Below are 16129 nucleotides of genomic sequence, written 5' to 3'. Positions count from 1 at the left end.
TTCCTACCATCTTTTCTTACCAGGCGGAAGTATCATTACATGCTGTGACTCCCTGAGTCTTTCCAGAACCCCACACGTACTCAGCCTTACTCTCTTTGTCTTTCAGAATATGACCTGGTGTCTCCCTATGAGGTTGACCACAATGGAGACTATGTGTCCCATGAAATCACGCGCTCTCGGAGGAGGAGGAGGGGGCTGGCCCCGCTCAGGGTGGAGTCTCTCCACCTTCGGCTGAAGGGCTTCAGGCACGACTTCCACGTGGAGCTGAAAGCTTCCAGCAACCTGATGGCTCCCGGATTTATGGTGCAGACCCTGGGGAAGGGAGGCACTAAGTCCGTGCACACCTTCCCGCCCGAGGATTTCTGTTTCTACCAAGGCTCCCTACGATCCCACAAAAACTCCTCGGTGGCTCTCTCAACGTGCAGAGGTTTGGTGAGTGCAGCTTGGGTGCCCGTGGTGTGTGAAAGGGGGGGGGGGTGCAGTTTCCCTTCAGCGGTTGTAGCTGGTTCTGTTATCATGGCAGGACAGATCTCTTCGGTCTGTAAAAGCAGGAGGAAATCGCCAAGTAATACTGTCTGAAATAGGTCAGTCTGCCTCCTTTGGCGCATTTGGCGGCAGTGCCCGCGCCCAGACTTACATTGTTGTTTTTACAAGAACCTGGGAAGAGCCCCAGCGTGAAGATTGCTCTTCGAACGCACGGCCAGGTCTGATGTCACGAACTCCCCAGGGGACGGTTCCCCCATAGCTTACTGGCCCATTGCTAGTGCTACAGGGATGTCTTCATTCCAAATAGAACAACTGTGTGAAACTGACTGGCCAGCTGGATTGTTTGATCAGGTGCTTGGAAGCACTTTGGAAGAATGTGTTGAGGATCACAGACTTAGAGATCGTGGTGTTTGCCCAGATGCGGTGATGAACCCAGAGCTAGGCAGTCCAAATCTCGTGGGACCAATGATTCCTTGGTACTTCCCCATTTTCTTAGTATCTGATGTAGACACTGAACATCACTTGAATGCTTCCAGTGATCCCATTTGTTGGGGCCCTATAGTGAGGAGCATCTGGCCCCATTGAGAAGATGCCTGCCTTCCTCAGGCTACCCCAAGCCAAAATCTTAATGCCTTGTCTTAAAATATTTCCGTATTTTTAGGGAAGAAAACCTTAGTGGATACTTAGAGTCTCGAATACATAAATCGGTCATACACGGATGAATGAGACATGATTTAGTTAGCTGAGCAAATGTGTGTGGCCAAAATCCTTTAAGGTCTTGACCATAGTCAAGTTTTGGCAAATAAATTTTTGAACATTTATTACATTTCTAGAAGATGCTTTCAGTCTATCTTAAGTGTCTTTCTCTCTTTGGAAAGAGAGAATTCAGACTCTGCATCTCAGAAGGATTTTGGGCACAGGTGTGTGGACTTTGGATGCTGAAGGGGCATTCCTAACCAGACCCTTCAAATACTATGTATGTGCAAATGCTAAATCTCGTTACAATTTTTCAAAAAAATATTAACACCTGCTTTTCAAGGGAATTTGGAGTGGGTTGATTCCACGTGTACTCTAATTTGTAAAGGGCTTTTGATTGGAGAATGGTTACAACAGGGTTTTGCCAATGACACGGTGGCAGTTATTTAGCATAAATTTTAGGATTGAAGACAATGTGGCTGATTTCTTCCATGTTCTCCCAAGAAAAACACATCTTCCTTAATGAAAGGGCTAGAACTCTTCATATAAGCACTAAAGGAAGGGAATCTCTTCCTTGGCTTCCTTTCATGAAGGCTCGGACTGGAAATGGAAGCCATCTGTGCTGTAGGGAGGTGTGCCATGCCTTCAGAGCTCATAGACTTGGATCTGTTTGTGAGATTGGGTGAGGTGCTTCCCGTGAACCCAGCAGGGGTCCAGGCTTACTGAAGCCGGGGTCTCTGTGAGCCAAGGTCTCCCTCCCAATGGCTGAGCCCTGCCCTGGACTCTGTCCCAGGAGCAGCAGCTCGAGATTTCTGGTTCTCTTTGATCTCCACGGGAGTTAATGGCACAAGTCATACGTGACAACTACACGTGAGATAAAGAAGTGAAAAAGAACAGAAAAAAAAAAAAAAAACTTCTCGGATAATGAACCCTGGAATTTAATATTCTGGTCACTGGACTAGAAATCTGTATGCTTTCCCCATTAATCTTCCAGAGGCAGTTAATCCACTTTCACTGATGCTTTGTCTGTAGATGATCACAACAGAAATGACTGCAACCAGACTTATGACTGTGGGGTTCAGGGGCATTTGCTATATGATAGGACGAATCAGAGGCATTTTAAAGGAGAAAAAGGGAGGATGAGAAGTCCCCTTTCATTAGCCAGATAATGAAAAATATTGAATGGGATCGTCCCTCAAGCAGCAGTCAGTTCCTTTATTTCTTTCTTGATTGATGGCTCCCCAGTTGCTCATGTATCAAATCTCTTAAGGTATGAAGAGAAATGACATGTTTTTACATTAGAGGATGGCTCCGTTTTTGTTCCTACTGTTCTTGGGGTTTTTTGTTTTTTTGTTTTTTTTTGCTTTTGGGTTTTATTTATTTATTTTTTTGGTTCTAATTAAAGTCCCAGGTTCATCTCAATTAAGCTTTTTTCTTCTCCTCCTCCTCCCCCTCACCCTTCCCCTCCCTCTCCTCCTCCCTCTGCTTTCCCTCCCCCTCCCCCTCCCTCCACCTCCTCCTCCTCCTCCTTCTTCTCTCCCTCTCTGGGTTTCTGGTTGACCCAGCTATTTGCTGGAAGTCAGGTGCCTGTAGAATTCTCTTTGGTTTGACCTGTTGTCTCTCACACACCTTTGTAGATCCTAGCAGAGAAAGCATTTGGAATACAAGATCCTTGGGAGGGGAGAAAAATAAAAATATATATCCTAGTCTCCTGGTTTTATCTGCAGTACGGAAGTCGTAAGCTAAACTGTATCGCTTAACTAAGAGTTTAATACTTTCAGGTAGAGAACATGGTTGACTGTTGCGAGACAATGTGATTTCTGATGGGCAGGTAGGTACTAATTTTTACGAACATTTTCTGATGGACAGTTTTCTCCCGTGGTTCTCATCTTTTACATTTGGAAGCACTTTGCTATAGTTCTTTAAAAATGAATATGAGGAACACCATCAAAGTTAAGAGCTGATGGCTTTATTTATAGTAAACAAATACTCTTGAAAACTCAAATGAGTGCTTCCCTAAGGGTCTTGTGAATAATGAATGTGCTTCAGACCTGTGTTGTCTGATGAGAGAGGCAGGGAATGGGCAGTGTCACTACAGGGATGAAATAGGACACATCTGGATACCATGAGGGGCAGAGAGAGCTGGCGCCCTGCCTTGCTGGGAGGGGGCAGCATCTCTGTAAGGTTCTGGAGTAGTTTTGTCCAAGCTGAACCCTCACGGTGGAATCGGGGTGTGACGCCTGGCGGAGGAGGCATAGACTGTCCCAGGAAAGCCTGTTAACACCTGTCAAGGTCATGGACTTCTCCCCTGCACCATCCATAAACCCTAGAAAGGCCTCTAACGTCATCCTGATAATTGCCACCAAGGACCTTGGCTCAAAGTATTTCATATTTCACTAAATAAGATTATTAAAAAAAAAAAAAAAACAGGGAATGTAATTCTTAAGTCTTTACCTAATTGACGTCACAGGTCTGTTGTGATCACCAGGCACAGGCACGTGAAGTGTGACATACAGCATGTGCCTTTCCGGAATGACTGAGTTAGTGACAGTGCAGGAAACAGCGATGCCCGGGACAGTAGCAGAAGGTGTGATCTTAATTCACTGAGGACTTTGTGCCACATGTTTGGCAAATAGCCTCACATTTGTTATGTCACTTAGCCTAATGACATGCCAACATATAGGCTCTATTTTTTTAAAAGACAGCATTTTTTATATGTAATTCATATATCCTAGAGAATCCCCCCGCCCATTGGAAATGTGTAGTTCAGTGGTTTGTAGTCTATTTGTACAGAATTCTAGAAGCCTCACCACACCGAATCCGAGACTCTGCATCACCCCAGAAAGAAACCCCTGACAGTCCCCATACCCCCAACCCCCCTCAGTCCTAGACCCCACTAATCTCACTTTCTGTCTCTATAGATTTGCCCAATATGGTAATTTCTCATGAAGAGAAGCGTACAACATGTGGTCTTTTGTGACTGGCTTCTTTCACTTAGTATAACGTGTTCATGTTTCATCCACATTGTAACACGTATCAAAACTTCATTATTTTGGGGCTCCTGGGTGGCTCAGTGGGTTAAGCCACTGCCTTCGGCTCAGGTCATGGTCTCAGGGTCCTGGAATCGAGTCCCGCATCGGGCTCTCTGGTCAGCGGGGAGCCTGCTTCCTCCTCTCTCTCTCTGCCTACCTCTCTGCCTGCTTGTGATCTCTGTCAAATAAATAAATAAATAAATCTTTTAAAAAATTGATTATTTTTAATGTTTCATAACAACCTGTTACACATCTACAGCACATTTTTTAAATTTATCTTCGCGGCAGTTGACCGCTCCTGTTGTTTGTTGTGACCCGTGCTGCCAGGTTCTCTTGGAGACACGCGTCTCCTTGCTCCCGTGTTTATACCTAGGAGTGTAATCGCTGGGTCCTCTGGAAATCCTGTGTTTAACATCCAGAGGAATTTCTAGACCGTTCCACATTAGCTTTCCCATTCTGTGTCCGCCCAGCGATGTGTGCGGGTTCCGACTTCTCATGCTGGCCAGCTCTCGTCCCCTCTTTTCATCCCAGCTGTCCCGGGGAGCATGAAGCGGCAGCTCACTGTGGCTTTGCGTGGCTGGCTGCAGGTCACTGGGTGGCAGCGTGGAGGTCCTCATTCCTGCATCGTTTAGCTGCTGGTTTGTCCTTGCGGCACTTTGACGATGCCCCCCTGCTGCGTCTTCACTCTTGTTCCTCCGGGGAGTCTGCGCTGTATCTCACTGCCCTTCTGCCGCGCGTAGGAGTTAGGTGTTTTTGTTTTTGTTTTACGGTTGTTTCAAGATTTTATTTTTTGTCTTTGTCTTTCTACATTTTTACCGCGGCGTGGACGCGTGTGGGTATCTTTGGGTTCATCCTGCGGTAATCCTGTTATTCATACGTTGGTGTGCTTAATGCTGTACTCATTTCCCTCCATTCGTTTTTCCCTCTGTGAGCTTCAAATTACAAGATCTTTAGTAATTTATCTTCAGATCCACTGTTCTCTGCTGGCAGTTCGAACCTATTATGTTTCTGTAGTAACATCATTTGGGAAGTTGTACTTTTTGACTCCAGAATTCCCATTTGGTTATTTTTTTATAATTTCTCTTATTCTGTAACCCTTTAGGTGCCGTTCCCTTTGGTTCTGTGGACACATTCATAATAGTTGTTTTGACATATTTGTCTGCTAAGCCCCACATCAGCATCCCCTCAAAAGCAGTTACAGTGCCTGTTTTCATGTGGAAGGGTCACACTTTTCTGTTTCTGTGCATGTTTCATAATTTTCTGCTAAAAAACACATTATATTTTATATAATAAAATAAATATAATTTATATAAATAAAAATAAAATATGTTCTCTGCTAGAGAACATGTTGCAGGAACTCTGGAGATATTAGCCACACTCTGCCCCGCCAGGGCTTGCCTCTCCCTATCGGTGGAGCTCTGGGTGAAGATGCTGGGCCTGGTCTTCTCTGCCCCGCTTCCCGGCCTGCAGCCTGTATGTCACAGGAGAGCTGCTGCGGGGCTGCTCGGGCTTCATTATTCTCAGCCTGCTGGGCCTGGACTACAGCCATCCTAAGGGTCGGGCCTGCCTGTAGGAGTCAGACTGGTTCTCATGGCCGTGCCGGCCTCATGCAGTGCTTCTACGATATGGACCTAAGGAGAGGAGAGATGCTGGCGGCTTGTTCCTGCTTACATGAAAACGTAGTTCTAGAATGGACGTTCGCAGAGCAGGGAGCCTTTGTCTTCTTGGTGGCACAGACCTGGCATAGAGCTTCGTCACACCCTGGGGGCAAGGGCAGTGTGTGACTAGACTGTGGCTCAGATGTCACCAAATGCCACCATTCTTTCTGAGATTAAATTAAATTCAGTAGCTGATTCTCTACTCTTGATGCCTTTAAGAAAATTTACAGAGACTTTAAATGACTTTGCTGTGTGTGGGGTGTGTGTGTGAGAGAGAGAGAGATTTTCAGGAATTAAATAATCATTTCACTAGAGAGCAGATGACCTAACCCCTCACACTTCCATCCAGGAAGTCAGTCTCTACTGGAAGCTGTTGTTAACACATTTTACAGATAATTGCCCAAGACCACTTTATTTTCCCCATTTTACAGATGACTCCCAAGATAATTCTTTGAAGAGTGGGATTTAGAGCCTTGGTAGCCTGAGTCGAGAACCAGCACTGCAAACCACAGAATTCTTGGGTTTTCCAGCATCACCAGGGTATTGCTGCCATACAGGGACCTGCAAGGTCATTTACATGAATTTTCATGGCATCACCTTTGAACGTTCCCATAAGGGGTCATGATTTTCTCCTTCGGTTTCCATCTCAGGGCTACCTTCCTCAGCATGAGGTCCTCTCAGAGCTTAGGATCTCCATTTATACTGTAGCAGGAGCTTCTCTTAAATATATGTGGGTTCATTCCATAATTATTTATTTACAGGTTTGTTTGTGAGCTCTTCTAAAAACCTTGTTTCATTTGTCTTTGTATCCCCAAGTTCTTGTTAACATAAACTGATTTTTTTTTTGCTTGCAATGAACCCTTACATTTCAAATTTACAAAAACATATTATATTTTCTCAACCTCTGCTTTGAGGTACAAATAACTATACAATTAATTTTAGAATTCATTGCATCTGATTTCTTTCTATGGCTAATTCCAAACACCTTGAATTTTCTGTTGAAGCTCATACTTTACTCAGAATTTTTTTTAAAGATTTATTTATGTATTTGTGAGAGAGAGAAAGAGTAGGGGACAGGGGCAGAGAGGGAGAGAGACAGAAGCAGACTCCCTGTTGGGCAGAGAGCCTAATGCGGGACTCGATTCCAGGACCTAGAAATCATGATCTGAGCTGAAAGCAGATGCTTGCTTCACCGACTGAGCCACCCAGGTGCCCCTGGGTGAGAAATGGTTTCCTCGATAAGGTTTCTGAGGAACTATTTTTAAAAACTCCTATTAGTCAGTACCGTTAATGATTCTCCTTTAGATAAGTATGCTGTTGCATATGAGAGGATTAGATTTTCTTAAAGGATTTTACCCAAGTTCCATACTTGGATTATCACTTTAGCTCCGCCCTCCATAGAGTATCAAGTCTGTCAATCACGCCTGGCACAAAACCTGTGTGAAATTTTGCTCTTCCTCCTTACAGCATCATGTCTGTTAAAGCTTAATGCATAGGCTACATATCACTTCGCCTAAAATCTAATTATTCTCTTGTTTTCAACGATGTTGGAAAACTTGTAAATGCCACAGTTCTCATGTGTGTTTAAGAATTCCCTCCCTTGGCTGGGGACTTACTCAGGGCCCTGGTTTGAACTGTCCTAGGTTTGATTCCCAACCTCAGACTCCAGGGAGTTTCTGGAAACTCCAGTCATTGAGAGTTTTTCTACAGCACCCAATAAATCCTAGGAAACTGTCTGAAATATTGCCAGACTTTTAACTGACTTTGAAAAATGTCCTGGAACCAGGGAAATAAAGCAGGAGCAGAAGGGGGAAACCAACACAGGGATGGTTAGAAGAGATAACAGGAATTTTTAAGAGCAGCGTCCTAATCCGGGAAGCCTGGTGATGGCATAACCAGGTTGAAGATATGTCGGTCTTGGGAGGTATGTAATACAATTATAGAAAAACTAAGGTTTTTAGAGGAAGTAGGGCTAGAGTTGGTAGTTATTAGGAAATTGAAACGTGAGTGTGGGGAACCAAAAGAAAGCTCTGGATAATTATATATGTTTCTGCTAGTTCCTTAATAAGTAGAGTAAGAGCCACCTGAGTGGCTTAGTGGGTTAAGCATCCGATTCCAGCTCAGGTCATGATCTCAGGATCCTGAGATCGAGCCCCATGTTGGGCTCTGCACAGAGAGGAATCTGATCAAGGCAACATTTAGAAAATCTTTTACACTTGAGGTGACCACAGATTTTTTTTCTCTTAGCTTGCCATTCATTGTAAGCTAAAATGAGATGATTAAAGGATTTTAATTATAAAATCCATAGTTTTGTTCCACTTCCCTTTTTTCCAGATGACGACCCTGGGCTTCAGGGTACAACTGACATGACCAGGATTTCAAAGCCAGGTGGATTTTTTTTTTTTTTAAAGATTTTTTTTAACCCTTTACCTTGACTTCATGCCAAACACAGATAATGATCCTAATATGGAAAAAGGAGCCAAATGAAATACTTCAAACAATGAAACCTCTAGAATAAAACATAGAAGATATTGGTGACCCCCCCCCCCCAGATAGGTAACGTTTTCTTAAATAAGACTTTATTTATTTATTTGACAGAGAGAGAGTGAGCAAGCACAAGCAGGGGGAGCGACAGAGGGAGAAGGAGAAGCAGACTCCGTGTGAGCAGGGAGCCTGCTGCAGGGCTCAGTCCCAGAACTCTGGGATCGTGACCTGAGCCGAAGGCAGATGCTTCACTAACTGAACCTCCCAGGCACCCCAAAGCCAGGCGGATTGAGAGGTGTAGGACCCATGTGCTCAGATTCTCCTTCTGGTGGCGTTTTCTCTAAACACACTGGATGTCATTACTTGTTCACATACTGAGGAAGCAGTTGAAGGAGTGTGAATGTTGGAATCTGCCAGAGATTTTACGGATATAGTAACTGTGTCCTTGGTCTGCGATCTGGGCCAGGTAGCAGTGAGGAGAGGACAAATGACAGCCTTCCCTTGTGGCTGGAGTTCAGTACTCCAGGTGTCCCTAATCAGGAGGTGGGTGCTTCCCCGTCACCCCAAGAACAGCCCTGATACAGACACTCATGGTCAGTAGAATATTTGCTGAAAGGATCAGCAGAAGGTAGTCATGTCCACAACCACCGGAGCAGGATTTTCTTCATGGGCAAGATATGCCCAAGCCAGCCAGATGGTTCTCTCTGGAGAAGAAGGAACGTGATCCCTGTGGTCATTTCCTCTGGGGGATGCTCCAAGTCTGGCATTTTCTGGAGAACAAGGATATCCAAAGTCTGCTTTTGCAGGGAATGACTCTTCAAGAGCAAGCCCAGCCCTGTTTGGAGAGTAAAAGAGGAGGCCAGATGAAATCATGCTCTTTAAAGTAAGATCCTGCTGCCTGAGGTTCAACCAGAGCCGGAGGGTCTTTTTCTCCTTAAATGTCATTTTCCCTGACCCACACCTCTAAAATTGCCCCCTCTTCCCCCTCCCATATCCTTCCTATCCTCTTCCCTGCTGTGTTTTCCTTCGTATGTATTGTTATCGGTATCATTGTCCAGTTAGCACACAGACACCACACAACTTGAAAAGAAAGAATTAAGGCAATGCATAAAGCAGATATTAATTGAAAAATTACAACGAGAACAGGAAAGCTTTGCAAGATAACAAAGGTAAGAAGCAGCTACTGCTCCTGGGGCTGAGGAAACTGAGCAAAGAAGTTATGGTTATTACAGTTCCTCAGCGAAGCCCAAACTCCTGAGTAGGAGCGGGCCAGCTGGTGCTGGGCTCTTGGGGGGTGTGCTCGGCCTTCAGGTAAGCTGGAAACTGGAGCTGCTACTGCCTGGTGAGCGGGCTGGCAGACTCAGGAAGCACTGGGGAGGTCCCCGTGGGGCAGGCAGGAGGCCCAGACGGGGCAGGCAGGAAGTCCACGGGGTTGGGGGGTCGGCAGCAAGTCCATGGGGGGTGGTCGGCAGGAAGTCCATGGGGGGTCATACAGGAAGTCCACGGGGGAGGGGGTCAGGCAGGAAGTCCACGGGGGCAGGGGGCAGGCAGGAAGTCCACGGTGGGGGGTCAGGCAGGAAGTCCATGGGGGGTGGTCGGCAGGAAGTCCATGGGGGGTCATGCAGGAAGTCCACGGGGGAGGGGGTCAGGCAGGAAGTCCACGGGGGCAGGGGGCAGGCAGGAAGTCCATGGTGGGGGGTCAGGCAGGAAGTCCATGGGGGGGTCAGGCAGGAAGTCCACGGGGTGGGGGTTCAGGCAGGAAGTCCACGGTGGGGGGTCAGGCAGGAAGTCCATGAGGGGGGTCAGGCAGGAAGTCCACGGGGTGGGGGTTCAGGCAGGAAGTCCACGGGGGGGGGGTCAGGCAGCAAGTCCATGGTGGGGGGTTCAGGCAGGAAGTCCATGGGGGGGTCGGCAGGAAGTCCACGGGGGGGGGGTCAGGCAGGAAGTCCATGGTGGGGGAGTCAGGCAGGAAGTCCATGGGGGGGCGGGTCAGGCAGGAAGTCCATGGGGAGAGGGGGCAGGCAGGAAGTCAGATAGGAGGTCCACAGTGTACAGGTAGAAATACCATGGGGGACAGAGAGGAGGTCCACCACAGGGCAGGCAGGAAGTCCATGGGGGAGCAGGGAGGAAGTCCATAGGGTGGCAGACAGGAGGAAGTCTATGGAGGGGGGCAGGGAGGAAGTCCATGGGGGGGGACGCAGGAAGTCCATGGGGGCAGGCAGGAGGCCCAGGGGAGAGAGACAGGAAGTCCATAGGGGGGCAGACAGGAGTTCCACCACGGGACAGACAGGAGGTCCATAGGGAGCAGGCAGGAAGTCCACAGAGTAGGGTCTGGTGGAGATCCATGGGGATGGGGGCAGAAAGGAGGTCCACAGGGGCCGGACAGAAGGAACAAGTTTTTCCACCATCTTCGGTCTGTCCAGTCCTTCGCTCTACGGTCTATGACCCGAGGTGAAGAGTGAGCAGGTGGAGAAGCAGAAGTGGGGTTTGTAACGCTCCATCCTCAATGTCACAAAGCAGAGTTTAGGAGGGGAGCTGGAGCCAAGCATGATTGCTACAAACTATCAAGCTACTGTGCCAGATGTTGAGCCTGCAGCAGGAGTTGATGTCTCTTTCTTGCTTTATCCCCAGCATTGTCAGTAATGCATGGCACACAGTAAAGCCCTCAAAATTTTATTTGATGAATGAGAGATTGGGGGGGGACAAAATAGTTCTGGTGTTTTACAGAAATCATTGCACAGAGAGAAAAATGGAGACCCAGAAGTAGAACAGTAGGGACACATGGCAGCCCTGTCTAGGGAAAGACTGGACCTTAAAGGCTAGACGTCCCCGGGCCTGGGAGCAGGCTTGTTGCTGGGTGGGAAGGGGGAGATGTGTGGCCCAGTGCATGCACACGTTCCCTCCCTACGCTGGCCTGTGCTAGCCTGGTTCACCAGTGTGATGAAAGTGAAGTCTCCTGTGTTGTTTGCCTGGTGGCTGAAGACGCATGTCTCCTCAGTAGGCTTGACGCTTGTCTTTAAGGACTTTTTACGTAGGGGTAAGCGTGTACTCAGGGGCTTGTGTGTGCACGTGGGGCTTGTGGTTCTAGCATCCATGTAAATTACTCTGGGAGGGGAGATTAAATATCCTCACTAAGGGCTGAGGCCAGACTCTGTAGCAAAGTGAGTTTATACACTGTGGAGTCCTGTCCTTGCTCACCTAGGACAGTAGCTATCCTCAGGATCCTGACCCTACTCTCAGGTTCCCTGAGTCTCAGAACCCCACTGAAAGCCACTGGAAAGTTTGCTGTTCTGTTGATACTGCATTCTCCTGTTCTTCCAGGATGTATCAGTTTTACTGGTTTGGATTCCTCTGTCTAATGACAGTGATCATCCTTTGTCCCTTTTTTTTTTTAAAGATTTTATTTATTTATTTGACCGACAGAGATCACAAGTAGGCAGAGAGGCAGGCAGAGAGAAGGGGGAAGCAGGCTCCCTGCTGAGCAGAGAGCCCGATGTGGGGCTCGATCCAAGGACCCTGGGATCATGACCTGAGCCGAAAGCAGAGGCTCAACCCACTCCTAAAAGTTACCAGTTTTAAAACAAAAATTAAACTAGGACAAAAGTAAAAAAAGGTTCCATATGCTGTTACTCACCAGATTTACAGTGATGCTAAAATGGTTGGCTGCCTTTAGTTTCAGAGTGGTACGAAATGACAGAGAACTTCAATAGGCAATGGTGTGATATCAACCACCCCAATTTTCTGTCATTGAATAATTGTATCTTCAACCCTTAAGACATTAGAAATTTGGAGCAAAACAAAACATGTAAAATGAAATGTAGTTTAAGCCATTGGTGATTTATTTTAGCATGCAAAATCTGGGGAAAATATTTGCCTTGAAGACCTTATGGTCATTTCATTCCATCATATGTTACATTTCCATTCGAGTATGTTGTACATTGCATCTTTTTTCCCTAGGAGAAAAAATAGGTGCTTCCTTCCTTCCTTCTTTCTTTCTTTCTTTCTTTCTTTCTTTCTTTCCTTCTTTCTTTCTTTTTCTCTTTCTTTTCTTTCTTCTTCTTCTTTTTCTTGTTTTCCTGTGATAAGCCACATCTAAGATCACGGTTGCTGCGAATTCTTTCAGGACCTCCAACACCCAGCAGTGTTCTTGGCCCATGGAAGGAATTGGATGGATGGGCAGAAGGATGGTGGATGGGTGGATGAATGAAAATGATGGATGGACAGATGGATGATGGACAGAAGGATTGATGGATAGATGGATGGATGCTGGGTGATGGATAGTAGATGAACAGATGGATGGAGAAATGGACGGATGTTTGGATGGATGGGTGGACAGACGGATGATGGATGGATAGATGGATGAAAAGACCTTAAATAGACTTTTAGATAGTAGTTCCATCTGTGCTGGCAAGAGTTCCTGTATCCAGAGAGAGGGTGCAGTGACTGTGAAAAGCTCTCTCTGGCAATGGTTCTAAGTAAGTTTGGAAGACATATGTTTCCTGTACAATCACCACATGGACCCACGCCTGTCTCTCGGGTTCCTGGGAACCTGCTTCCACAGAAAGGAAGAGTAATGCCAGTGCGGTTCAGTCACATCGTCTCCGAAAAGGCCCCCCGTCAGAGAGCACTTTTCCAGGTCAACCCATAGAGGAACTTCTCTCGTGACAGAGAGGATTTCTAAACAAATTTTAAACGTGAAACATTACAGTACATTTGGGGGATGGGATATGATATCACTTCTATAAAGTACAATTTGAAAAACAGTGGGTTTGTCCCCCTCTTCGCTTTTTTTTTTTTTTACCTTTTTTTTTTAACCTTTTGACATAATTCTGTCTCTGTGTCTTGGACTCCCGTCTGCGTTAGTTTCCAGGAGCGGGACGAGTGGGGCCGCCGCACCGGGGACTTCTGAGGAGCGGCGTTCTCCCACCTCCGTGAGTCCTTCACAAAGACGGAGGCAGCGAACTTACTCTGTACGCACTTTCAGGGATGAAAACCTGGCCCTTAGTAAAATAAGGGGGAAAAAATTTTCCATTTCTACTCCGTTAAGTCAAATGAATTAAATATTAAACATTAAGCATTTAAACCGTGAAAGCCCCGGACAAAGCTCGTGAGCTCGCACCGGGGTCCCACGGTTTCAGGGCCGTGGGAATTACCCTGTGAAACAAACGAGCGGAAAAACGCAAACTCTCCATGTGAGGCAAAATCTCTACTTAGACAGACTTTCCGGAAAGCAGCAGAATAACACGAATGCTTAAGAGAACCAAATGGGAAACGCAGTGAACAGACACAGCCATTGGAGTCACACAAGAGCTGCTCGCTTGGAATTTCTCCCATTTACAAGACGGAGGCTCAGGACTGTGCCCTTCTTCAATCTGTGACCAACGCTGTGTGGGCAGGTTGCAGGAGGATGGGGTGAGATGCCCTGTGGGCGAGAGCCCGCAGTCTGCAGCTCGGAGCGTGCTGTGCGGTAGGAGCTGAGCGGGATCTTTTCTCTCAGCCTCCCCCGGGACTCAGCGGGGAAATGTGGTCACTAAACGAACCAGCAACTAGCTGCCCACATTGCTGTGTAAGCAGGTTCAAGTCCAGTTGAGGAACTAGGAGGTGGAGTCACACTGACGCTCAGCAAAACCCCACAGATGAGGTTTGAATAGAATCAGAATAGATTTCATTTATACGGAAACTTGTGAGTGATTTATTGAAAGCACTTGATAGGATCAAAGGACATATCATTTGAGAAATGATTTAAAATGCAACAGTATTGTTTATGCCATTTTTCAGAAGCATGGGTTATGCCCCTGCATTTCATTGTCCTTTCTCAATACCTGGGAGTTGCTTTGTGCTTCATAAGTTCTCATAAATGAGGAAAATACCCAGGATAGCTGACATTTTGACTCTGCATTCCCCCTGCAGCAGCCAAAGGAGCCATAAACCTCATTTTATTTGCAGAGTTTCTCTCTAGCTGAAGCAGGGCGAGTTTTGATACTCCCAATGCTGGTCCCCATTCGGTAATAAAATGGAGAGGGGTGGATTGCTGCATAATAAGACAGAAGAGAAGCTAGGTGATTTTACAGGCCAGTGACCAACTGAGATGTGCACGTGTGTGTGCAAGATTTGGGAGAAAAAGTAGCCAATATTTAAATACGTAAGTGCTGTCCCGGGTAACTGAGCCATATGCAGAAACGTAGGTCATCGTGGGATCCTTTCAAGGGTCAATAATATAAGTCAGCCTTTCCTTCACCATTCAGTATCATTCTGAATTTCGAATATCGCTTTGGTACATAACGTGATTACGTTTACTGCATAGACACTTTTCTGGGTCTAACGTCAATCCTAGTTTCCTACCTCTGCCTCCCGCAGTCGGGTCTGTTGTCCACTGGGAAGCAGCTCACGGGCTTACTCACTCAGATAAAATTGAACCTACAGATCCCCAACACTTTCAAATCCCCTGTTTTCAACCCTTGGAAAGGAGAGCGATGTGGGTGTCCCGTCCTTCTCTACCAGAGGAACTAGAGCTGCTTGGTTTATGAGATTTTCAGAAGATAGCTAGTGCCCACAAATTTGAAATGGGTCCCAGTCTAGAGTCTTGGAAGAACTGAATCCCCAGGTTATAGGGGCTGCAGGGGCTTTGAACGGCAACAGTTTTCTCTGCATGCTGGCTCTAAATAAGGATGCATCATGCAAAAGTTTACCTTTCTATAGACTAATGAAAGCACTTCTTAACATTTATGTAAAATTTCAAAAACTTAAAACCCAGCTTCACCGCAGGCTGGAGTCCTATATGTGCACCCAGGGCTGAGAACTGAAGTCAGCTTCAGCCTCGCAGGAAGGTTCCACGTCCCTGGGATGTCTGTGCTTCTAGGTGTATAGGGAACACATGGGGTGATGCGGGCACTGATGTCATAAAGTGTGAAGCGTATTAGTAGGAATAATTTGACGATGTCCCAGACTACAATTTATAAATGTATGTTTCTTAAAGGCCCATAAACTAAAGTCAGGTTGCTGAGTGGCAGTCCTCGGCTGCATGGAAACTGTGAATTACATTCGAGTTGTACACGCACACTGTAAAGAAAGGGCTGTTTATGCAGTAACAAGATCAGGAGGGAATATTCATTTGATCGAACGTCGATGTCAAACCGGGATGGCGAAACATGGGGCATTTTGAGACGGTGCCATGCTCTATTGTACCAGGACGGTGAAATGTAGGGCATTCTGAGATGGTACCACGTTCCATTGTACCAGGATGGCGAAACATGGGGCATTCTGAGACGGTACCTCGTTCCGCTGTATCCTTCGCAAATTAACCCTCCCATCCGGCAATTTCTCACAGCTCGGATTTCACTGTCAGCCCCGGGCACTGTGAAATGGATTCGATTCAGTGACTTGCAAGAGGTCATTTTGGTTTTGTCTTGGTTTCAAAGTCAACGCCAAACAACTTCTGCTTTCTCTGGCTTCGGCCCTGTTATCTGTCCTTTGTCAAAGCTTTGGTCTTTGGGTTCTTCCAGGCGGTGGCTTGGCCCAAACTCTGCTGTTGTGGACACAGGGGACATGTGGGGAGCCTTGTAGAGTCCCTCAGTTTATACTTACATGGGGGAAGACAGAGAGACATAGAAGTATCGGAAGAGTCCGGCCGCCATGGCCATCCTGTTCCTGCTGTGGTGAGCACAGTTACCCAGAGCGTGTGGTGCCGTAATTCCCCTTCCTCCGCACCCTCTTCCAGTCTGTTGTCACCTTAGTCATCTTCTTACAGCCCAGGTCTTCAGCTCGCGCCGACAG

The 16129-nt window shown here is 46.7% G+C and overlaps 1 protein-coding gene across 1 annotated transcript in view; it reads left to right on the top strand.

Moving 5' to 3' along the window:
* The window catches only part of ADAMTS16 (ADAM metallopeptidase with thrombospondin type 1 motif 16), a 176818-nt gene that overhangs the window by 37202 nt on the left and 123487 nt on the right, over nucleotides 1–16129 (top strand). The window contains exon 6 of the mRNA XM_044233985.1: nucleotides 107–432. Coding sequence (XP_044089920.1) covers nucleotides 107–432 — 326 coding nt within the window. The remainder of the gene's footprint in view (nucleotides 1–106; nucleotides 433–16129) is intronic.

Source organism: Neovison vison, chromosome 1, assembly GCF_020171115.1.
Source record: "Neovison vison isolate M4711 chromosome 1, ASM_NN_V1, whole genome shotgun sequence".
NCBI classification, from domain to species: Eukaryota; Metazoa; Chordata; class Mammalia; order Carnivora; family Mustelidae; genus Neogale; species Neogale vison.
The sequence above is the reverse complement of the archived record's forward strand: the minus strand, read 5'-3'. Positions and strand labels throughout refer to the sequence as shown.